The 25641-nt window shown below is 29.9% G+C and overlaps 1 protein-coding gene across 5 annotated transcripts in view; it reads right to left on the reverse strand.

The window, feature by feature from the left end:
- The window catches only part of LOC145260535 (uncharacterized), a 452053-nt gene that overhangs the window by 14124 nt on the left and 412288 nt on the right, over positions 1-25641 (reverse strand). For all 5 annotated transcript variants that reach the window (XM_080118742.1, XM_080118741.1, XM_080118746.1 and 2 more), the window contains 3 exons: positions 23376-23748; positions 20972-21991; positions 16523-16687 (listed from right to left, as the gene is read on the reverse strand). In XM_080118742.1, the coding sequence (XP_079974868.1) occupies positions 16523-16687; positions 20972-21991; positions 23376-23748 (1558 nt within the window). The remainder of the gene's footprint in view (positions 1-16522; positions 16688-20971; positions 21992-23375; positions 23749-25641) is intronic.

A 25641-nucleotide genomic window follows, 5' to 3' on the forward strand; every position in this document is an offset into this window, starting at 1 on the left:
CTATCAATCATAAACAACTGGGTTTTATATCAAACATTTTCTGTATGCAGCAGTTCTTGTTTTGACTTTTCTGTCAGATGTATTTTGATTGATTAATCTACATAATTTATGATTTTGAACAATAACTTTTTAAACCTAAAACTGATGATGCAATCAAATTACTCTAGATAATTTTAACTTCATTAAATAAAAGTTATCTCTTAAAATCAAACGTTTACTCATACAAATGGCTCATTCCAAACACAAATGAACATTGATTTTTAAGGAATGTAAATAAATTTATCAACTTCCAATGAAAACTAAGTCATGTCTTTTAAATCCATGTTTAAAAATATTAGATTAATTTCTATTTCATTTACTTAAATTATTCAAAATGAAATGTATTTTATGTTTTTTTTTATGTATGCACGGAGGGTAGCAACATCATTTATGTATATATAAAACCATTCTATGTCATAATCCAACAACAGTAAGTAAATACAAGTAGTTTACAATAAAGCCTCTTTATCTTTATCCAGCTAAAGTATTATTAATGTACCTATATATACAAACATGTTGTTAGAAATTGAATGTATTTTTATGGAAAGTTAATTTTGATATATTTGATTGAACATTGGGGACTTTTGCACTTTGCACACCAGATTTCCATAAATGTTGGCTTGGGCTTGACCAGCGGCCAAAAAAACTTATTGTTTTCCCATTGTAAATAGTATCTGAATGTTATTTTTTTGTTTCTTAGCATTTTTAAATTGGATCAGCTCACAGAATATTTCAGAGGTTTACATCAGCTGCCAGTCAAATCTGAGCCAACATCACAAAAATCCGGTGTGCAAAATGCAAAAGTACCTGTTGGAAATCAATAAAAGGGTAAACTATATTTGATTGAACAACAACATGGACGTGAAATGAAAAAAAGCAGAAAATAAAATGTGCCAATTTTTTTTTACAGAAAATAAAACCCTACAAAGTAAAATTTTTATCAGAAGTTACAAAAGAAAGGAGCAATTGACATTCCCCAGTTTCTCTTCAACAAGAATAAAGAAAAATAAATTGAGAAAGTAACCTTTCCTTATAGATGGAATAGAGCATTCAATTGGAAACTTGTCAGCAGATTTTGTATTCTATAAAATGTTTATACAGCAGCATTACTTTCAACAATGCCATCATTAGATGATGACAGAGGTCAGCCATGGTTTGGGGTCTGAAACATCATTAGCATGAAAACACATCGACTGCATCTCATGTTATTACTAGATTTTGTGGGATTGTCCTCACTCTACGCTAATGCAGTTAGAGCCTTATCATGAATCTTTTTTATATATTTCTTTTTGTCTGATAGAGAAAATCCTAGATTAGTTTAGTATGTGGAGTCAGCAATGAAAACTTGGCACTCAATTGCAATAGGAAACACATTAGTTTCTGACATATTGATCTTTGTATTTTTTTCAACTTGTGTTCATGTGCCTCGTTATAAATTTCCTCAGCGCCGTCAAACTCTGAAAAACTTTTTTCAACATAATGGACCAAATGCCAATATCCACATGCTGATTCATAAATATTATTTCCATTAGAAATATGAGCTGGTGTTTTAAGTTGGATACAATGTGGTGTTTTCAGTTGGATACAATGTACAAGTCCATGCAGACATTGAATTATGACTTTTTATGGAGTCGAATTTATAATGCCCCTGAACTTGTTTAATCTTAATTCTCTTATTTTAACTTTTAATCAATTACTTTTACCAATAAGCATGTGTGTGTGTGTATATATATATATATATATATATATATATATATATTCTACATTAAAGTTGACAGTGAGAATAGAAAAATTAAGTTTTAAAATCTAATAAAATGATATTTTTTAAACATTACTTTGTGAAGTCCTCAGCACCATGAATTAATAACATAAGTAAAACATCTGATTTATTATATATATATATATATATATATATATATATATATAAACTTACTCCATATCCTAGTGAGATATGTGGGTATGGATGAAACAAACAATACCTACATACAAGAGTAATAAAATTGAATAATTATTAAAATAACCTTTTTTAATCTTGATTTTAATCATTTAATTTCATTTAAGCAACACTAATAAAACCCCTTGATGATATAAATTTGTTGACTAATTCAACTTGTTATAATTTTGCAATCTTAAAAGCATCAAATCTCTAATGGGTTTCTAATCATATTCTAAAAGAAAAAAAAAAAATCTAATCACAGCTTAAAAATACTTGAGCCACTTATTTTCCACATAAATTTTTGAAAATCGATTTTTTTTTTTTACTCCTATGTCTCCATAGTTTTCTTTCTTTCCTGCTAATCATTTTCACCAGTATTTTCTAATAGAATATTTTGAATGATTTTTTTTTTATTTCTAATAGAATATTTTGAATGATATATTTCTTAAATTTTTAAAGTAATCACCGACTTAATGTTTTTCTTTTGTCTGATCAACCATGTTTTGGGTACAAGGGAGATAATACAGATTGTTTGTTTTTTTTCATTTTGTGTTGAGCCAACAATTGTTTTGCTTGGTATAAAAAATCAAGGCAGTGTTTGTTTTGTTTTTTTTTTTTAATAAAAAGAATGCTTTATTTTCTCCTCCAATTCATTCGCAACTGAACATGTAGAGCCCAGAACTTGGCAGGTCTATTCACTCCTGACTAATTTACCTATCTCAAAAATTCTTTCTTCCTCGGGCACCATCATAAACCTATCATGATGTCATAAGAAAGGAAGGTTTCCATTTTACTATTTCAATCCACTCTTTTCTTTTAATCTGATTGTATTTTTGGTATAATCAATTATCTACATGTATATTATCTATTACTATATATTATACTAAAAACATAGTTAATCAACGTTTGCTTCCCTAGGTTGGTTGGTTTTGTTTTATGGCATATCAACCCTTTTCAGGTTATTTAATGCCAAATCCAGTGATTTTGAAGAACAATTTTTTTAATAGAGTATATTTGTTTTTTGTTTTTTTTTTGTTGTTTTTTTTAAAGTCAGTTTCTATTTAACCTGTAGTTGGAACCCTAACAGGTACTACCAGTCTGGGTCAGTGTGGACCTGGGAGCAATGACAATTAAAGGGTGGCTCCACACTCCCCAAAGCCCGCAAGCTGGGGCCTCACCATCGGATATAGTTTAAGGTCATATCCAGGACCTCCTTCCCTAGGGCTTTTTTCTTTGTATGTAAATCACACAAAATACACACCAAAATATTCCTCAGTTTTAATATTGAGTTATGTTTGAAATAAAAAACACCATTTTGTTTTAATTAGTTGTAATTTGCAAGTGTTATCGCTTTTAGTCACTTTCATTGGATGACACCTCCTCACCTTTATTCTATATCTTGTCTATTAATTTTGATTCCATCATTCCTTCTGCCCCTCTCTATATTTATTAATAAGGGTAATAAAAAAGGAAAGAATAAAAAAAATTCGAAATAATCTATTAGACAAACGAGAATATTATAATAGGTTATAATATTATTTAACCTGTAGTTTGGAGAGAAAGATATATAGCGAACAGAAAATGGCCAAGTTAAAAAAAAACAAAAAACTATTCAACTGGCTTTGTAAGCTCACTATTTTTATTCAAACAATTTAACCAATGCTGAATGGAGCATGTTTGCTTGTGTATATATTATAAAAAATGGGAATGATTTGATGTTTAAAAAGAAAGTTTTCTGAAAATTAATGAAAACATTTACTCAATCTGCCCTCGATTTTTTTCCACTAACACTTCTGTATTGACATATATCTATTTTTATTTTCATTATTCTGAAGTAATTCTTTTGAAAAATTGTTAGATAAAAATAGCTATTAAGGAATAACAAAAATTATTTCAGGTTTTCATTAAAAAAAAAAAAAAAAAAAAAAGAATCTAAATAAATAAAAAAGTTTTCTTCTTTTATTCAAACTATACTTATATCAAAACACTTCAGGTTTATTTAATTCAATAATACCAAAAATGTTTTTTTTTTAAAAATATGCTATATATCATTAACCACAAAACTTACAAAACAGTTGAGACTACACTTCACTTACATATTTATTTTATAATAAATTAGTCGGTATAATTATAAAATTGTGGACCTTGCTTGTATCTTCTCTTCAGCGATTGGGCGATCCTGTTTTTTTTTTTTATGAAAGTGATGACAAATGAATTTATTTATATTTATATATGCCTGCTTAAATCTTCTGATGGACAACCAGGCGTTCCATCTTAAAAAAAATGACATGTAGATGTGTGTATATATATAACGGAATGAGGATGGAGAGTTGTACGTTTTAGTTTTGATTCTAGCTGATGCCACTCAAGTCATACACACATATATATATATATATATATATATATATATATATTGTTTGGATCTCGCTCGTATATATATATGAATGATCAATATAATAATTGATAGAGAATTGTCTCTATAATACTATGTAATCTGCATGAATTAAAATACATTTAAGCGTATTTTATGACTGAGAACACCTAGTGGCCTGCTAGTATTCTCTAAAATTCATTTGTAATTTGATTATCCTATTTTATATATATAAAGTTTTACTGATATTATTATCAGCAATAATACTGATTAGTGATTTAATGAATAAAGTTTACAATCCCAAATCAGTATTTAAGTTTAGTTATGAAATTCAAATGACAACTTCTGATTAAGTTTATGTACAAATATCTTTGCACATACAAATTTAAATTTATTAGAAAAACAACTTAAAAAACTTTGCATTGAATGCAATGACTAACAGTTTTTTTTCATAACTAAATAGATATGTATAAGTTTAAAATTAAATTTGTTATTAAATGCATATTTAAAATTTTTTTAAAACATTTTTCATTATATTTTTCTTTTTTTTAATAATAAAGGTAGAAGCAAAAATAAATCATTTCAATTTACTCAGTAATATATAATTTATGTTTCTAAATTCTTAAAATGAGGATTGACTATTCAGATTTTTTTCTCATTTAGAGTATATATCCGCACAACATTTCAGTTGAAGAAACATCTGAATTTCAAGTGCATCTTATCAAATTTGGGAATCTGCATGCAATTTCAAACACAGTTTTCTTTTTCCAGGTTACTTCAAATTATGTCACTATTTTTTAATATTTATATTTTTCAACATGCACGATATTATGTCTAAGTCAAACATCTCAAAGAAACACAGCCACTAGTCATTATGGTGAACTTAATATAGATTTTCAGTTATCTTAAAAAAGTTTAAAACCTTAATGAAATTTTTGCCCTATTATTGAATTGCAATTCCATCTGTTTTCATATCAGAATCTTAGTTAATTTTTTTTTGTTAATAAATCAAATATCAGCTAACCTGATCATGTGACAAAAATATGATGCATCAACTTTTTGATGAATCGCATATGAACCATCAAAGTTGTGCCCTCATGTCATTTTTGTACATATTTTTGAAAATGTTTACGTTTCAAAATGTTTAGGTTGGCTTGATTTAATGAGTATTGCTTTTATTATGATTAACTTTCATTACACACATGAAATGATACATTTGTAAGGATTTTCCATTTGTTCAAAGTTTGTGTAAAAATTGGCTTCTTGATCAATGGCATGCGAGACAATTTTTTTAATTTGCAACAAATTTTGAATGATCATAACTCTGCGACTAATTGTGCTATCAAAATAAGAGTTGGTATTATTGTTTGATTTGCAAAGATTTGCATCTATGTTAAAGTTTTGGAATATAATGAAAATAGCATTTTGGTTTGGGATACATTTTTTTTTAAAGACAAGATAAAATGTTTGTAATTTTAGTTTTTCTCAAAACAACTTGTTCTAATCAATTTGAATGCACATTTAAAGTATAAAGTCATGTAAATAGTTCAGTGCAACAAAAACTTTAAAAAGTAAAAAAAAAAAGGGGATAAAAGCACGGCTTACTAAATATGTCACATGAGAACACCTTTCTAAGAGGCCATTATTTCTATTATAGAAAATGTTGTGGCTGCATAAAACATTAAACATTTGAAAGGGAAGTAACTAAAAAGTCGTTTATATTAACTTTTCGGTGCAACTACACGGTAATAACGAAATTCAGAAAACAAAAAATGTCAATTAAAAAAATAAACAATGGTATCTACTGATTTGTGATAATTTCAACTAAAAGCAATGATATCTACTTAATTGGCATGTCAGAAGTACTTATATATTACGACATTGTTTAAAAAAAAAAAAAAACAAGTTTTCGATCTTTATCAAAAAAAAAAAAAAACCCTTGCTATATTTTTTTGGAACATGTGACATAAGGGAAATAACTCAGTTATGCTAAAAACAAGACAAGTAGTTCATGTACATGATTGTTAACACACTATTTATTAAAAAAAAAACTGGCAATAGTTACATGCTATTTACCACCCCCCCCTGGAACTCTCCAGTGTTTTATAGCCAAACATTCTTGCTAATTTTCTTTAAAAAGTTTTCTTTATAATTTTTTTTCTATTTTACCATTTTCTGTAATTTTTGGATATATTCATTACTGTAATATGACAATTAAGTTTGTCTTGGAATTCAATATTAAAAATTTCGAATTTCACCATAATAGTGTAGTTGCACGAATTCTTGCAATAATTTATTTTGAAAGCGAAAATAAATATGTTGAATTGATCCCTCCATCCAATACCCACAATTCATTTAGAGTTAATGATTACTAAAACATTTCTTTTACCTATATCAAATAACTAGAAAGGCTCTGAAAGATATAAGTTACCAAGATGATGAACTACTAAATTTTACTTCAGCAGATACTATGAGTTTCAAGGATTTGGAAGAAACAAAGCGTTGCCCCACTGGTTTCAGTTAAAAAAAAAAAAAATGAAAAATGTATTGCTTTTCCAGATTGTTTTTTAGGAAACAAATTTTCCATTACTATTCGGATTGACAAAAATTTATATGTTCAGCTTCAATATTATGGAATTCCAATACTATTACTACATTAATTTTTGAAGGGCTCACAGTGCTAAACTTACAAGATTTAGAATATTGGAAAATTTCTAAGCATTGTAATAGAACATTCAAATTCCATACTAAAAGAATTACAAAAAATTCAACATTTTAAACCTAAAGGTCGTCCTCTATTTTCTGTTGGACTAATCAGATATCTTTATTACTGCACTATACTTCTCAAGCATATAAACAATTAAAATTAAATCACCATTTTAATCATTTTCTTAGTTAGAAAAAATACAAAAGTGATGCAGAATCTATGACCACTGCAAAATTTCTCTTGGAAAAAGCTAAACTGTCAAGATTGTATCTTGATGTCAGATGCAATGTACCTTCAAAAGGGAACTCAATTTCATGGTGGAAAGTATGTTGGTGCTGATGAAAATGGCAACTTATATAAAGATATGATATTTACGATTTCAGGGTTGAAGGAGACAGTACCAACTGTGATTAAAGTTTGTCCTGAAGTGACTGTTACTGGATCTCTCCGGAGATAATTGCTTGCATTGCACAGGTTTTAAATGTAGGATTTAATATAGGGGCTGTAGTTGCAGGCAACCATTCTGTAAATGTAAATGCTTATAAAATTTTATCAAACAAATTTTATTACTTTTTCAGACGCTCCCCCCCCCACCACCACCACTTTTATCTTCTTTGATACTGTTCATTTGCTGAAAAATATTCGGAACAGTTTTCAACAAAAACATGTTTGTGTTTCCTTCTTTTGATTTCAATACTTCAGATCATCTATGTTCCTTGTCAGGAATTTTAACTTGGTTTAATATACAGAAAGTACAAGGACAGGTTTTTGAATGCTACATTACTAAAAGCACGAAAACTAACTTTCAAGGCATTCCATCCTGGTGACAATAAGCAAAATGTCAATTTAACTATTGTTATTTGTAAAAGCTACTTTCCAGAATGAACTGAGATTGTAAATTTTCTAATTTGATTTGGAGCTAGTGGAAAATATCTAATTTTAATCAAAGATTCACCCTAATTTTTTTAATAATGCTGTTACTGAAATCAAAAATTTTCTAACTGGGTTGAATCTTGGTAAAAATATTCTGACTTTTGCCTCATTGTGCCAACAAAACATTTGTCACAACTTTGAGAGCAGAAGTAATAATTATGAAAGAACTCTTGACTGATGGCTATAAATATATCCTTACTTGTATATTTCAAAGTGACCCCCTTGAAAATCAATTTGCACAGTATCACTAAATGAGTGGAGGGAGATTTTTGGGGAACTTTTATGAGATTTATAACAGTGGAAAGATTTTAATTTGTGACTCCCTTAAAAAAATAAAAATTAACATTTTGGGAAGAAAACCTCAATTCATTGCCAAAGAATAAAAATTCAAATAATTTTCTTGATATTTTGTCCGAACATGAATTGGAAATAAATGACCTTTGTTTATTATCCGGCAGCAATGAAGTGGCTTATTCAATTGCTGGTTATATTGCAAAAACCTTTTGAAATCCCTTAACTTTGATATTTATTCTATTTTTATGATTGGCAATGATATTGAGATCATTAAGAATCATTACCATAAATTATTAGCTCAAGGAGGTTTGACAATTCAATATACACAGACTGTTAAATTTATTTGGTTTTAATTTGCAATTTTAATTTTGCTTATCAATGCATTGAAAAACATGGGCAGTTTGTAATCAGAAAGTCTGCAGAAATAATTTTGAAAACTTATCCTCTAAAGTATGTATTTACATGTGAGCAACACATTGAAAAAGTATATAAATTTGCAACAAAAAATGTTTATATATATATATATATATATATATATATATATATATATATGGTATAAAAAATTTTCTTTAGATGAAATTAAAAAAGGTTAGTTAAAATATTTTTTTAAATGGCAACGGTCTAAATAACATTGAAATTTACTGTTGGACATGTACATTAATTTCCAATTTTTACTAATTTTCTTACACTTTGTAAAGATACTTTAAAATTCCTCTGGTAAGAAAAAAAACATTCAAATGATTTTACAGTGTTGTAGCAGAGTGGATAACAATTTACTTTCTTTCCAATCTTTTTATTCATGAGCTTTGTAAATTCTTGGATATTTTTCAATAAAAATATTCTAATAGAATCTTTAAAAACGAAAAACCTGCTGTAGTCTATTAAAATATTTTTTTTTATATTTGTAAACAACAACTTAATTATTGGAAAGGCCAAGGGAAGATAATTCGGAATTGATTTGTTTGGTTTGTGTCTTGTGAAATAAAAAGGGAAAATACATTTAACTAATAGAAAACATTTTACTTTGGATAGGATAACATTAAAATATGTACATATAAAATAATGCTTAAATGAATTCTATGTTAACATCTGAAATAATGCTGAATAGAAAGCAACCTCCTTTTTTTCTTGAATTTCAATGACCTCTTAGAAAAGTGGCATCTCATGATATATTCGACCATACATTTTAGTACACCATGACAACCCAAAAGTACTCTTTAAACTAATAAGGAAAAAAGTGACAACCTGGAAAGAAAAATAAATCAGGAGAGACAACCACAAAAGAAAAAAATCTTTAGACTAAATAAAAAGCAAATAAAAAAAAGCAAAAAGCAAACTTGAAAAATCCTAGACGATTTTAAAAAAATAAATAAGCAATAAAAAAAACTAAGAATACAAGGATGAAAGATTTATTGTTGAAATACAATTCTACTGGAAGAATTTACGATTCATTTGATTTTTGTAAATTTTTAAAATACAAGAAGCTTTTTCTTTTTTTTCAACTTCCTTTAAAAGGAGATCATATTTTTGTATAAATTCGTAAAAAATAATTTTTCCTTCAAATAATGTAAAACGCTGGCTGGAGACAAAGTAGTTCTTTTTGTTCAGAAATTTTTTTTTTTGTTTTATCACAGGTTTGTTTTTTTTTTTTCTATAATCTTTCTGTTAATATGATTAATTTTTAATATATATAGGATTTGATTACTAGATTAAGTAGTATTTGACAAAACGTTTAAAAAAAAATTAGGAATGAAGCCTAATTTATTATAAACGATTTTATTAATAGGTTTCCTCCAAGAAAACAAATTCATTGAAATAATAAAAAAAAATAAACAAAATACAATGTTATACAATTTAGTTTTATAGAATTTTATCACCAATGAAACCGTTTTCTTTAATAAAACATGCTAGAAAAAAATTGCTCATCTTTTGAGCTTCTTCCAAATTAGTAAATAGTTTAGCAGAACCGGTTCAAAACAGTTGAATCCCCAAATTAAATATATATGTTAAGTATAATGCTGCCATTTTTATGAGAATTCTGTTTGGTTAATATCACTAAAACTTTTTTTTTGTTTTGACTCTTTTTGTCATCTTTATAAGGCATATTGCTACTTGTAACATAACGGGCTACTATTTAGGATCATGTATAACAGAAGACTGAAGGGAATTGAGCAACGAGATGTCTGTTCACATTACATTTAAACTTCTGCAGGTTAGTACAGTCAGGGAAGCAGGAAACAGAGAGGGAATTCCAAAGTCTAACAGTTTTAGGGAAGAAGCTATAATTGTTGAAGTCTTTTCGGCATCCAAGGACCTATACATTAAAAGGGTGGGATTTTGCTGCTTGTTGGGTTAATTGGGAGTATGTATGTTGAGATGCTTTATTTAGTATATGTCCAGAGATTACCACCCAAGTGAAAAATTATATTCATACACGATTCGAACATGTGACTCAGAAGAAGGACTACACAATCCCATACAAAGATCATTTTTTATTTTTGTGGTATTCTTTATCACCAGTCCCACAGATTAAATATATTGTTTCTTTAGAAATACTACGCACAAAAACATTAACGAAAAGCAGCATCATACATAACATTATCAGAAATACATTCTATTATTAAATGTACATTTTATATATATATATATATATATATATATATATATATATATATATAATGTTGTAGTTTGCTGGTAGCATTTTGCATAGTGTGTAATAAGTTGAATTTTTCTTTTAAGGTGGTGGCAATGAAATTTAGTTCAAAACACTAATACACTAATATTACACAAGGTGTACAGATCAAATGATAATGAAGAATTCAATAAATATAAATTGAAAATTATTGAATTCTTAAATATTGTCATTTAATCTGTCTACCTTGTCCCATGTCAAATGTGGTTTCAACCAAACTGCATTATCATCACTTCCTAAAAATTCAAATATAGAAGTTGAATTTTAAGTGTATATGAATATAAGTGTATTCACTGAGTATCAAATACTGTTATTTCATCTATCATAAAAAATCCAACCACATTTTTAGTTTTCTTAATATTCTAAAACATTTTTCCGATTTTATGAAGGCATATATTAACTTATGTTGCATAATTATGTGGACACACTAATTCTCGTTAGATCACCAAATTTAAACAATGTTGACTTTGGCCAGTATTAAATGGGTTGCCCTTTAGGAATACCAGGTGCTGTATGTGGGAGGATACTGAAACCTCTCTGCAAAAATAAGAATTTCAGTACAACATGCTAATTCACACACACATGCTGATACACTGAAACAACTAATTATTGTTGTTCGGTCAAAGGTTGTGGAAAAGGCTGCATACTTTTCAGTTGTCTTGTGTGTGAAATAAAAAAAATAAAATCATTCTTTGTTTCTTCAAGAGGAAGAACTTTGCAAATAACAAGAATGAAAGTACAAATGAAGTTATCATCCTAAAAGAAGATTTATACATCAGGACAATTAAAATCCTATCTTTTTCATAAATGCTGGTTTCAGTATGAAAATCAGACGATAGGCTTCAGATTTCTAAAACTAATGTAGTGAAATTAATCTTCTTCACAATTGAAACTTAGATAATTTCCAGATTTGTCTGTTTCCATAATTTCTCCAAAGTTAAAGATGATCAAGTCAGTCAGTAATACTAGTCTATACAAATTGAACTATAGATTAGAATTTATGCTGATGCAATATACAAAACAACCTGCCATCACACTTCTTATGCTATAAAAATGCCACCCATGGAATTCTTAATAAAATTCATAATCTGCATTTTTATAGAATCACCCATCTCCAAAACAACTATGGTTGGTTAATAGTGAGTTTGAAGGACGGGGCAGGGAGGAGTCTAATCACCCATGACACCATATGGTATTACAACAAAAATACTTATTTGTGATAGTTTTCAATGCCAAAATCGTTCTCAGAAGACCACCAGAATGAAGACTGGGGTGTTTTTTTCTGGGTACATATAGAATACCGTTCTGAAGAGAGTCAATCCTTGAACAATTTTTATTTTGTATTGTATGACTAAAAATAAATATTGACTGGAAACAGCTGTAAACACATTAATAGCTTTGATTATATTCTTTATCTTTAATATAATTTTAAATTACTTAAATTAATAAAAAATGCATAAATGCATATGGTACTGATAAACAATATCCTTATGATAGAAACACAGGTAAAATAAGCCTGGACCTTATGTAGTTACATACACTAACAAAACCATAAAAAAAAAAATAATAATCAAATTTAAAAGCCATAAGCCAAAAAAAATGAGCTGAGCATCATAATCATCAAAGGCTCCCTTAATAGTCAATATGGGGAACCTGGTCAGCATCCTGTGAATGTCGATCCTTCTTATGTCAAATAACAGAATAAAAAAGACCACATTCAAATAAATAGATATGATCAGCATCAACCAAAAACAGCAAGAAGCAATGGACCAGAAAAGAAATTAAACTAGTAATGAAATGTTATTAAAAAAGCAAGAGGCTCTTCGACACACATAGAATCATAAAGAGAGACAACCACAAAAGAAAAAATCCAAGTTATGTAACGTTTTTTTAAAGTAGCTTGAGTGTGTGTGTATATCTATATATTATACACGCTGTTTAACTCTTATGTGTCTACATATAATAGCAATTTTAAAAACTGAAAAATGTTGCCAGAAATCCATTTTCATTTCATCAAATTACATGAAAAATATTTGTTTTAATTTTATTTTTACAATGGTTTTATATTTTGCTAAAAATACTAAAAAACAATATGAATGAATAGTAGAAGGCTTACATTTAGTCTTGAAAGACAATGGATAACGCCTTGTAAAGTGCTAGCAGGATAAGTCAATTGTGAAACAAGGGTTGTACAATCACCTCTTCTGCTTGATTCCAGTGACAAAAAGGGGTTCAGGATAACTGGAAACAATGCAGAGATAAACAGAGAGCTCTTCTACACACAGCACCTGGTATTCCCAAATGGTCACCATTTTAGTACTGACTAGGCTTAACATTGCTTAACTTTGGTGATCCAATGGGAACTTGATTATGCTGCATATAAATATTATTTGGATTTAGATTGAAATTCTAAAATTAATGCTGTGATTGTTACAATCTTTTTCGATGCTGCATCCTTAAACATTCCTTAAGTAAAAGGCAGTGGAGAAACAAGTCAGCAGATCTAAAGACCATAGATTTGGGAGATGCATCTGGTGTTAAAAAACTCAAAATATAATTATCTAGCAATTAGAACTATTTTCAGCAAGAGTTATGTCCCCTTGAGTAACTGAATGTCTCGAGAAGAGACTTTCACAGCATAAATAGCACTATCACAATTTGCATAGCAGTTATGATGCTAATTTGCATAGAAGTGACACTGGCTTCATCAATCTGGGTGCTAAGTGTTGTGACCATATAAAATGGAGATTTTTTAGGTTTAGTCTGATTGGCTGATCATATAAAAGGAGAGCTGTCCAGTAATTTTTAAATTTTGTAGATAATCAAGATTTTGGAAGACCACTCCCATCCTGTTGGTGGATGTTGACCAAAGGAATAGAGAAACCCCAATGATAATGTTGGAATATTATTTTTTGTTCCTTTTTTCTTGTCTTTTAAGACTATTCTACAAGCTCTTTAGAATTTAAACAGAATACCTGTTACAGTGAATTCAAAATGAGAACAAGAATGAGAGAAGCCATCCACTCTTGAATTTGTGAATCTTGAAAAATGGAAGATGTTTGTGCATTATAATTTGATATCTAAAAATTTTTAACACATTGCATTTTAAGTAGAAACATTATGTGTAATGTCGAAATTTGTACAAATTCTAAAAAATGATGGAATAGAAGATCTGATAGAACTAGTTTTCTTTCCCTAAAAATCGTTATCGATCTGCCATTTTCTTAATAACAAAAGTTCTGTGAAAACAGTTTATCATATGGAATAGACTAAACCACTGAAACTATTATTCAATAAACGTTATTTTTCTTATAATCGTTTTTCATTTTTTGTAATTTGTACTAATTTCGACATGACACGTAATAATGTTTTTACTTAAACTGTATTTCTTTGATGTCTAATTATAACGCACAAACACCGAATAGAGACAAGTTTTCTCTAATCTTGCCCACAAACATACGGGTTGCATGAATATGAAAAGGACCAGATGAATCATCACAACGAATGTTCAGCATCCATGAATAACAAAAAATGTAAAATAAAAAACTCAATCCTCTTATGTAAATCAACATAAACAAAAAAATGACTCAAAATAAACCATTTCAGTAAGCAAAATAGCAACATGAAGCCAGATAGATGAGAACTCGAACTTTTAAGTTGAGTCTTCAGTTAATCTACAAATGGAATTTCTTATTCTGCTGTGATAAACTGAACTTTGAATTTGATGCCCTCTAACATGGTTGCAATTTTAATTGCCTAGATATGTCTTTATCGATCAAATCATATGTCTAAATTTAGTTCATAGACATTTAATAAAAAATCTCATACCATAAAAAAGGAAAAGAGAACAATCTACAACACATAAAGGATTAGATTCCATAATCCATGCGGTTTCCATATTAGAAAAGCAGAGAGAACAGTCAAACTCAATGTAAATTACAATTCCTTATCTTAAAAGATTAAAACCTGATTTTATTATTGACATATCTATGAACTGTATAATCTCATTATTTCATTAAAATCAATGGACAAGGATTGCTGCATGTATTGTCTTTTACATGTTTGCATTAACAAGGTTTTAAAAGATGTATACTATGTAAGAATAAAATGTAGCTGTTAAAAGAATCCAATATTCATCAGCAAGAAATTAACTATTTGTTTCAATCTTTCTTGATGATATATAAAATATATAAAGTACCAACAATAAGATTTTCCATGATATATATAATTTCTATATTAATACACGTTTGCTGCATCTAAATGACTTTAGCACTATTATTTTTTTTAAGTGTTTTCAAACGATTATTTTTGTAGGAAAATGATAATTATTCAAATATTTCTTTTCATAAAATGATAGATATTCCTCAGTTTGGCTAAGAGAGAGAAAACTTCAACCCATGGTACTCTTGAAGAAGAATGTCAGAACTTGCAACACCTATGAAATCATGATTTGTGTACTGTTATATCACATATTGATTTAAAAACAACACTTAACATTAACTGACACAATATTATGCAATATTTAACTTTATTCTGATCGTAACGGATTCAATTATTCAATTTTTGTTTGTTTTCATTTTGTTTTGTAAAATTCTTTTTTTTTTTTACATAAAAAAACAATGCACATCAGGAGTAAAAAAAACGAAAACATTTTTAATGTTAAGAAATGAAAAACAATAAATTTAAACAAGAATGTCTGCTGTATTCAGTATTGCATTAAAAACATCCGTTAATGTTAGGTATCGTTTTTAAATTAACTTTTAAACGAAAAACAATATGCTACATGATACATAAATCATGATTTTATTAAACAAAAAAAAGTTGATTGAAACTAATGCAAAATACCTATAACATATCCAGATTTAATTGCTGAAAACTTGCAAATTATCAAAGAATGAACTTACAAACTGGATTAAAATCATTCAACAAATCCACCAACAATATTTTCCATAAAAAAGTTTGGAATGTGATTTTCTTGAGCTTTCATAAGAAACTTTGCTTATAGTTGTCAACGGAATTGGTTCATATATATATATATATATATATATATATATATATATATCATATTTGAAAACAATGACAATGCAATATTCAGTTAAAGATATTATTTGATAGAAACTAATACAAGACAGATAAAAAAGAGTAAGTGGCAATAGCTTAAAATATAAAAAATATGGAAACAAAATATACCATCTTTGATTTAATACATGTTTGGTAAATATTTAACTGATAATTATTCTTCTTCAAAATTATCATTTTATCAACTTTGCCTTATACAAGTTCCTATCAGACAGTGTCTTCAATCAAATACCGCATTGTCAGTGTTTTCAAATATTTAATGTCTTACACAGTATGCACAATGCTTCAAGCAATCTACAAAACCTTTAACATATATAAATGCGCGTGTGAATGTGTGTATAATATATGACAATGGAAAGCAGCAGCAACCAAAGAAAAAAAAACAACAAATGCACAGTCTCATGAGAGGGAGATTAAAAGATTTTTTTTTTTCTATTTTGCTTTTAAATCATGGTGGCGAGGATTTTATACCTTCATCGTTGCTGTAGCAGTCATGACAGTGCAGCTTGTTGCCCCGGACACGGACATCTGCACCCTGGCAGCCATTACCAAGCTGGATATTACACACACAGCAATGGAAGCACTTGACATGGTAGTAGAGGCTGAGGGATTCAATAACCATTGCAGCACCAAATCCTGCATCAAGCGGGGAAAAAAAAGAAAGAAAAATAAATTTAGAATTGTATCCATTATTATTGGTTGAACTGAATAATCACATTATGTATTCAAGATGGCTGCCATCAATTAATCAAATTTAGACTTAACTCATTTGTACATTTTTACAGTATTTTGCACATTTTTAAATTTATGTAATAGTTATATCCATCAAAGTGTTTAAGTATTTTCGTTAATAAATATATTACTTCAGAATAAAATTATCTAACAATCAACTGGTATGGAAACCTGCGATTATAGGTCTTACAAAATATTATTGGCAGTAATATTCTATAAGGACTATCCCAACTAAATAAAGATTGCTCGATATACAAGATAGAGCAAATAAATCAAATTTTAGTCATTCAATAAAATTTAAAAATTTATGACATGAAATGGTTAAATTTCAAATCAAAAGATTTTTTATTATTCTATGTAAGACAAATAATATATTTGAAATATAACTCCTTATCCTATAGGATTTCAATGTCTACCATCTCTTCAGAGGAGAAAATGTTAGCAAATAATTATAATGGTTTACACCTTATTTGCTAAAGTCAGTGAGATATGGAAAATTACAAAAGTTTTTTTTTTTTTAAAGTATTTAAATATCAAAGAGTAAGGGAAGTTAATGAAAAGGATATAGAAATTCACATCCAAAAAGAAAATTTCCAGGAAAATGCCTACTTCGGACTATTACCTTGTGATGTGGATTACTCAAAATACAGATTGGATCACATTACCTCACTGCTATCAAAGACATTCACTTTGGATTTTACTATGCAGTTTGGATGTGAATTTCTATATCCTTTTCATTAACTTCCCTTACTCTCTAATATTTAAATACTTAAAAAAACTTTTGTGATTTTCCATGTCTCACTGACTTTAGCAAATAAGGTGTAAAGTATTATAATTATTTTCTAATATTTTCTTCTCTGAAGAAATGGTAGACATCGAAATCCTATAGGATAAGGAGTTATGATATTTCAAATGTATTCTTTGTCTTATATAAAATAATAAAAATTTTTGGATTTGAAATTTAACCATTTTACGTCAAATTTTTAAATTTTATTGAATGACTAAAATTTGAGATTATATATATATATATATATATATATATATATATATATATATATGTATATGTATGCACACATATTGGAAAGTAACTCCCTATATTTAAAATTTATTTCCAAAATATAATTCTTACAAGAAATGAAGGGGAGAAAAAACAAGATTTGTAAAGCTGCTGTTTTTTTTTTTTTTTTAGTTCTCACATCACCTTGATAGGTGTTGATGCATTAGTAAAAAAGTAAATTAAAAAAGTTCTTAATAAAATCGGTTGATGCTATTCTCAGGCATATTGAAAAACCAGCATCGAATGCTAGCATCCATACTGAATTCTAAATACCTCATACTACGCACTTTTTTAAAAATCTTATTCATTTCTTGTAATAATTATATTTCAGTAAAAAATTACAAGCATTTGATAATAGGAAGTTGCCTTCTAATCATAATTACATTTTTACAAATAAATATCAATTATATCTACAAATACTTGTTTCATGCTTACACAATCATCAGTGTAGGAAGTGAATTACTGTCATTTGGGAGACTCGAACCTTGATTCTGTAGACTAACATTCTACCCCAGGCTACCAGCAATTAACACAAGAATTGAGGGAAAATAAGTACCTATATATGCCAAGTCAGCTGGCATAAACAGTAAGCAGTCAGAAAGTATTCAAGACAGGAAGTAAAGTCAGAATATTACACTTAGGTTGATCACTTTTTCTTAATTCTCTAAAGAGGGTTCAACATTAACTTCTTAAAGGGGCATAATATTTTTATAAATACATATTAACAATGATTTTTATATCTACAGACACTAGTATTATATATTTTTTAATTTTGGTCATATGATCCTTTCTGCAGGAAGTGTGTGTGTGTGGGGGGGTTTATAACTCACATTTATATCGATTATGCAGCTGAAAGCAAAAAAATATGAGGTGTATTTTATTTTATTTTTAAATTTTTGTTTTTCTTATCTATATATATATAATACTAAAACTCTGTCGTTCTTGCTTGTTTGCTTGTGCACTATCCTGTGCTTCATTAAAATTGTGTGGTCTGCGTACATGTCTTGTCCACAAAGTATGGAAATAAAAAATTTAAAAAAAAAACGTTTACAAGTGTTTTTGATATAGATGTACATAAGAATACTTTGATAAGTATGTGTTAACTTAAATAGGGATGATATCATAAAATTGTGGGGTCTGCATTCGCACATGGCCTCCATAGAATGGAAATAGGCACAAACTTTAATAAAGACTTTTCATATCTATCTGCGTAAGTATACTTTGATAATTATGTTTCAGTTTGAAGAAATATGGTACAATAAAATTATGGGGTGTTCGTTCACGCCTGACCTCCATAGAATGGAAATATGTCACAAAGTTTAACAAGGTTTTTATTAATATAGATCCACAGAATATTGTGATAAGTGTTTCAGTGTGAACAGGTATAGTATAATGAATTATGGGGTTTATCTATTTTATTTTTACTTTCATCATATTTTGCTTTGGTTTTGATACCCCCAAATTCGAAGCTATCTCTTTACAACCCTTCCTTTTCATAACCTATCATACTTTCATAAATCAGAGTCCATTTTCTGTAGGCTGTTTTTGAACTCAGCCAATGACGGGTACTTTTGCTAGTCTTAATTAAAATCAAATCAGAACTCATGAAATTAAAAAAAGCTATCAGCATCATTAAAAAGTAATTTTTCGATTTTAATCTAACATTTAACATTCTTCACAAAAACTAACTTATCTGGCAAAAAATCATCTGCAGGTTATGGAGCCAATGACAACTGATTTGGTAAAGAAAGTCATAAGATATTTATTAAACTAAAGCCGAGTTAATCATAGAGATGGGAACTCAAGTGTGGAGAAAGTATATCTGGATGATGCAGTTATTGAGAAGTTTTGTTACCTTTGTAATACCATTGGAGCACAGGGTGGAGCAGGTGCTAACGTGATTGCAAGAGTTAAACATGGTTGGAGTAAGTTCAGGGAAATTCTGCCATTACTAACCAGCTGAGTGTTATCACTGTCAACTAAGGGAAGCGTACACAGTGTAATAATGTATGGAAGTGAAACATGGTTAGGGTTAGGTTAGGGTTAGGTTAGGGTAGGGTTAGGGTTAGGTTAGGGTTGGGTTAGGGTCAGGTTAGGTTGGGTTAGGTTAGGGTTAGGTTAGGTTAGGGTTAGGTTAGGGTTAGGGTTAGGTTAGGGTTAGGTTAGGGTCAGGTTAGGGTTAGGGTTAGGTTAGGGTTAGGTTAGGGTTAGGGTTAGGGTTAGGCAGGTGTTGCACGGAGAGAAATGATGTAAGAATGATGGATGTCTTAGTTTTGATGACCCCAGTAAAAGATTAAATCTGAAAGGTATAAAGAAACGTGTGCAGGACAGAAGACTTTGTTGGTATGGTCACATCGAAAGGATGTAAGAGTTCTTTGGTTAGAAGAAAGCATTTGTGGTAGCAAGTTGAGTTCACAGAGAGACAACATGAGGCAGAAATGATAAGAATGGATTTGAAAGAAAGATAAAATCAAGGTTAGTTTGTAATGTGGTTTCTTGAAGTTTTCCAACACATACTAGCATGTAAAAATATGCACTGAACCGAATATCATGAGTCAATATTTCCCTAAGGTTTTTTTTTTCCCTAGATATTTTAATAAAGTCCACGTTCAAATATTTCTCAGTTTTGGGATTGAGTTATGTTTAAAAATTTTCTTTTAAATCTTCCATTTAATTGTTATAATTAATAATAATTTGCCATCAATTCATCAAGTGATCCATCTCTTAACTTCCATCCTTTTTTACAACAAGTTATTTCACCACCCGTGCTCTTATTCTATGTGTTCCCTAACTTTCTATTCCATCTCTCTTTTCTTTGTTTATTAATAGTCAAAATAAAGGAAAGAATAAAAAATAGGAATAATCCACAAAAGGGAATATCATCACATACATTAATACTATTTAACCTATAGCTGATGAGTTGAAATAAATATATGGTAAGCAGAAAGGGGTTAATTTGGGATTTTCTTTTTTATATTTAGGCGTCTTTCACAAAATTTAGCATTTGAAGTTTTTCCTTGATGCTTGGGGAAAAACAGTTTCTAGAAAAGAAAAGATAAGCAAAAAAAAAAAAATGCTTTAAACAAAGACCCTCCCCTCCCTAAAATAAAAACAGACCCTAGAATACTCACCAAGTTCTTGTGAACAGTACGAACATTTTTCAGTGCCACAAACTGCAACTTGCTCGTTCAAGTCACTGCTGCTACTCACACCTGATTTTCCAGAATGTTTTGATGAGGTGGAGTCATCCCTTTGGTGAGAAATTCTCGAATTAGAATCGATGGTCTGGTTTGACAGAGAACCAGAGCTCCTGGGACTCACACTATCGGCAGCCGATAAGCTTTCATAACCCTCTGAAACTGTGTTACTGTCTGTATAACTATCAGGAGTCCTTATGTTTGACGGGGAGCCTAAACTATGAGGACTCGCAGAACTACTATAGGATGCATATGACGATCTCTGGTTGGCTTGGTTTAAGGTTTCGAGGGATGCAGAATGGCGAACTGAACTGTTTGGCGAACTCTTTGAGGGATGTTCATAGGCAGGATTTTTTGGTAGTGGCTGGGCAAGACCTTTCTGGGGAGCCGTAGATGTATCTCGCCACATGTTGGAGCCATCAGCAGGCTGGATTGGATAGTTAACCGGTTTAGTATAGTCATCATGTGATGAGGGCTTGTTTTGGGGGTTTCGCATTTCAGCATACCTTCGCCTTTCTGCCTCCTCGACAACCCAGTGAACTTGCGAGCTTGACTGGATCTCTTGTTCCCTTGATATGAGTGGGCGAAAACCTTTCGATTTGTTCATTGGCTTTCTTTCCAATTCGTTACTATGATCCGAAACAATCCATTCCTTTGGATCTCTGCGTTTGGCCCTGGGAACAGCATTTAATGAATGCAACTCTGTTTTGCTTGGAGGTTCTCTTGAGATAGGTGACATCCGCTGTGAAGAGGTGGGGCTTATTTCAGGCTTCTGTTGCAAAGGGGTGGCTTTTCGATTCATTGCCAGCATATCATTCCGGGTCAACTTCTGAGAGGGTTTAACTTCTTCCTCGGGTTTGTTAAATCGCGAAATCACAGACTCCATTTTGCCAGATAAGACGGGCTTTTTTTGGTGAGTTATTTGGACTGGGCTATATGGTTTAGGTAAAACGTCTGAAATGAAAAAAAATTTTCAGAAATCATATACAGAAGAAATTGAAATTCATATAAATATGACAATAGATACGTAAATAAATATAACAGTGGACAAATCTGAAAGTTATTATGGCTGTCAACAAAGAAAAGAGTATCTTGATGTAGTGTGATGTCTGTAAATGCTAACCTAGGATGTATTATATGAAGAGAAATTATGAGGCATAATATGGTGGATGTGTAATAAGTAGGGCTATGACAACAGCATATTCTTTTCATTGTTTTGACTCTATATATCCGACACAGACACAGTTAATCAATCAAGAACCACATCACTCTATATAAAAGCATATAAGATATCAATGGATACACACTCGAGAGTCAAAACAATGAAAAGAATATGCTGTTGTCATATCCCTAGTAATAAATCTTAAAGGCAAGATTAGATTTGTTGATTAGATTAAATCTAAACAGTATAGAGGGATGTGTGCATAATAGAAGACTTGGTGTGATCATACTGAAAGATGAGTTGTGTGTAGAACCATAGGTCAGTTAGTATGGAGATGCGAAAGAAAACAATAACGATGGATTTGAGAGTAGGATGAGTAAATAAAGACCTGACCAGATATAGATAAATATATAAAAAAAAATTTGTGGGTCAATTTCTAAAATCTATCCAGCATGTAAAACTGGTAGTAAATACAAGACTTATCTTTCGCAGAAGAATTGAGACTTTATTTCCACTTTTATGAAGTTTCAGATTTTAAAAAAAGTAGCAAAACATTATGTTGTGAAATAAACATAATACATAATGGTGACATCATCCAACCTAACATGATTTGCAATTAATATCAAGTATGAATTTGTCAGCTCCATTGCTATTTTAGTCTGAATTTGAAAATCCAACAAGATAACTTTGTTAGATGATGTTTAAAATATAAAATCTATGCAAAAAATTAGATTAATTTTTAAACAAATGCAACATAACTCTTCTAGTGGAAAACTAAACTTGAAATAGAGTCCAAACAAGATTAAAAATATAAGGGATATCGGTATTAGACTACCCACTTTATTCAGTGAAGTCTGAATTATACGAGCAAAGTTGTACAAGTTATACAGATTATTATACCCCCACCCCACCCCACACTTTCCATTTGCAGTTTTATGTAACATCTGTCTGCAAGTTGTATATCTATTCTGGTGTTGCTTTTCACTTATCTCCCTTGGATCAGTTGAAATATGCAGCTGATCTAAAAGTTAATCTGGCTTCAGTTGTTGATTGGACTATGAAAAGTCATATTCTCTAGTGATTTTTGTTTGTAGTTACATGAAATTTTTCACTATCTTTAGTGAGCCATTTCTTTTTTGGTGTCGTGGTAAAGTACGAATCACAGAATATACTTACTAGAACTTCTGGTGGATTGTGACACATGACTTTGGTTGTACTGTGGCAAGGATTGGGGTTTTGATGCCTCGACATTGACTGCTGGCTTGACCTGTGGCTGGTATCTCTGCGGAGCGTGTACTGGAGCTGCCGCTTGTTTTTGCAAGTGTTGAAGGCGCACCTTCTCTTTCTCCAAAAGTCTTATCTGCTCCTGCTGCTTTTGCAACCTCAATGCTTCCTCTTTACGTAATTCTTCCTCTTTCAATCTCAGCCGTTCTTCTTGCTGAAGTTTTTGTTGTTCTATCATTTGCTGCTCTTGCTGAAGACGTCTTCGGTTCTCTTCAACTTCTTGTTGGGCTAGTTCCAGTTCCCTCTTCTTTTGGGCAAGCTTCTCCTGAAAAATAAGATTATGAAATAACTTTAGTTGATCTGTTTTATGGCATAAGATGAACTAGAGAATTCTATAACCAGCTTTGTGCTGCTACTTCAAGTAACATCACTTGGAGAAAGTGTTTCATTCCACATAAAAGCCAGTGTTGATCGGCCATACCAGGAAGATCTTATTTGGGCTATGTAAATTTGAATATTTAGTCAGGGTTTACTTGTAGAGAAATGTGTCGTCATGCCAGGTTGTCCTGACAAACCCCTGTACAAAAAGACCTTAAACACTTGAGGGTAGTATCTAAGGCAGTAAAGTTCTCTCCTAGTATAGGATGCAGTATAACCCAATTTCAGTTTGTAGAACCTTGTTTGATAAGCTGCAGAAGTAAGCAATTCTCTACTGGACGAGAAAATACAAGTAAAAATCATCTTTTAGTAAATCAAAAGCACAGAATTCTGCAATATTAAAAAAAAAACACATTTTAATATTCTTGCACTTTGCATCCATCAGCTGTCAGACTTGGTTTATTTCAAACCTGCCACAAGGAAACATGTGGCTAAAACTGTTTCTATCAACTGATACAAAATGAGAAACAACTACAGAACTAAGTACACAAACTCACAGTGGCAAAAGAAGAAACATATCTATAACACCGTCTTTTACAAACAACATCATCTTTTGTACTTGGAACATTTTACGAAACACTTAACTCAGTTTCTACTAACCACACGACACAAGGCCATCCAACAAGAGAAAAGAACCAAACCTTTTATTTTGATAATTGTTCCCAGTTGTTATATGTTGTTAATAAAACTAAATATATTTTTATATGAATTGATTGCCAGGTTTGATAATTGTCCTTCTCTTTACAACATCCTTATATTAGAGAATAAAATAAATTCATAAACTGAAGTCGGTTCTTGTCCAGAATTTCCACTTACATAAAAAACAAAAATAAAAGGAAAATATGCATAATGCCTGTTACATAATGAAAATATCATATTCTAAAAATTATGTAAATTGATCAAGTAGTTTTATTTTTATAAAGAAAATCAAATTTTAGGAGTAATGGAAGAGCGTCTGTCTTGTCTGCTATTTTGAAAATAAAGGGAAGTAACTCAACAATAATCTCCCATTAATTGCTTAAAAATGTTTTTCTTCAGAAAAATAAAACTATTTGATCAATTTACATCATTTTTGAAATAGGACATTTTTATTTCGTCGGGTACATAAATCATTTAGATTTTTCTTTATTTTCGTTTGTTATTATTGTTATAGGGGGAATTCTGGACAAGAACCTTAAAATTATACTAATATGACAAGATATTTGTTTGTTTGTTAATGAAATAAATGCTAATTTTGTTTGAAATAAACGGTGGTTATTTTACGAATATTTAAGGAATTTGTAATAAGCTGACTTCAAGTTAAGCAGAAGTTAAAAAAAATGTAAATTTACATGAACCAGCATTGTATGAGTTTTTGTGACAATCAGTTGGATTCTGTTGTTGGTATTGTTTTTTCTTTTTTTTTTTAAACTTATTTGCCTGGTAGTAGCCCCTTTTGTGTCACTGGCAGTGACACATAAGGCTACTATGATGGAAGGGAGTGGGTAACTTGGCTAAGGAATAGAGCAGCAAGATGGCTACCTTAAGAGTATATCAACTACTGGTTTTGTTATGACTGTCAAAGATTCTAGTTATCCCATTAATCTATATATATAAAAGCGAAAATATATGTATGTATGTATGTACGCTTTTCCTCAATGTCCACAAAAGGCTTCTTTCAGAGAAGCGCTCGCTCGCTTCACAACTTCTTAAAACTTTTTATATCATCTATAAATTGTAATATCTCGCAGTTAACCACGGAGCTCGCTTGTCTATTTAATTTTATTGACTTTCAAATGTT

This window comes from Euprymna scolopes, chromosome 36 (genome assembly GCF_053919585.1).
Source record: "Euprymna scolopes isolate OS-2025 chromosome 36, ASM5391958v1, whole genome shotgun sequence".
Classification (NCBI taxonomy): domain Eukaryota; kingdom Metazoa; phylum Mollusca; class Cephalopoda; order Sepiida; family Sepiolidae; genus Euprymna; species Euprymna scolopes.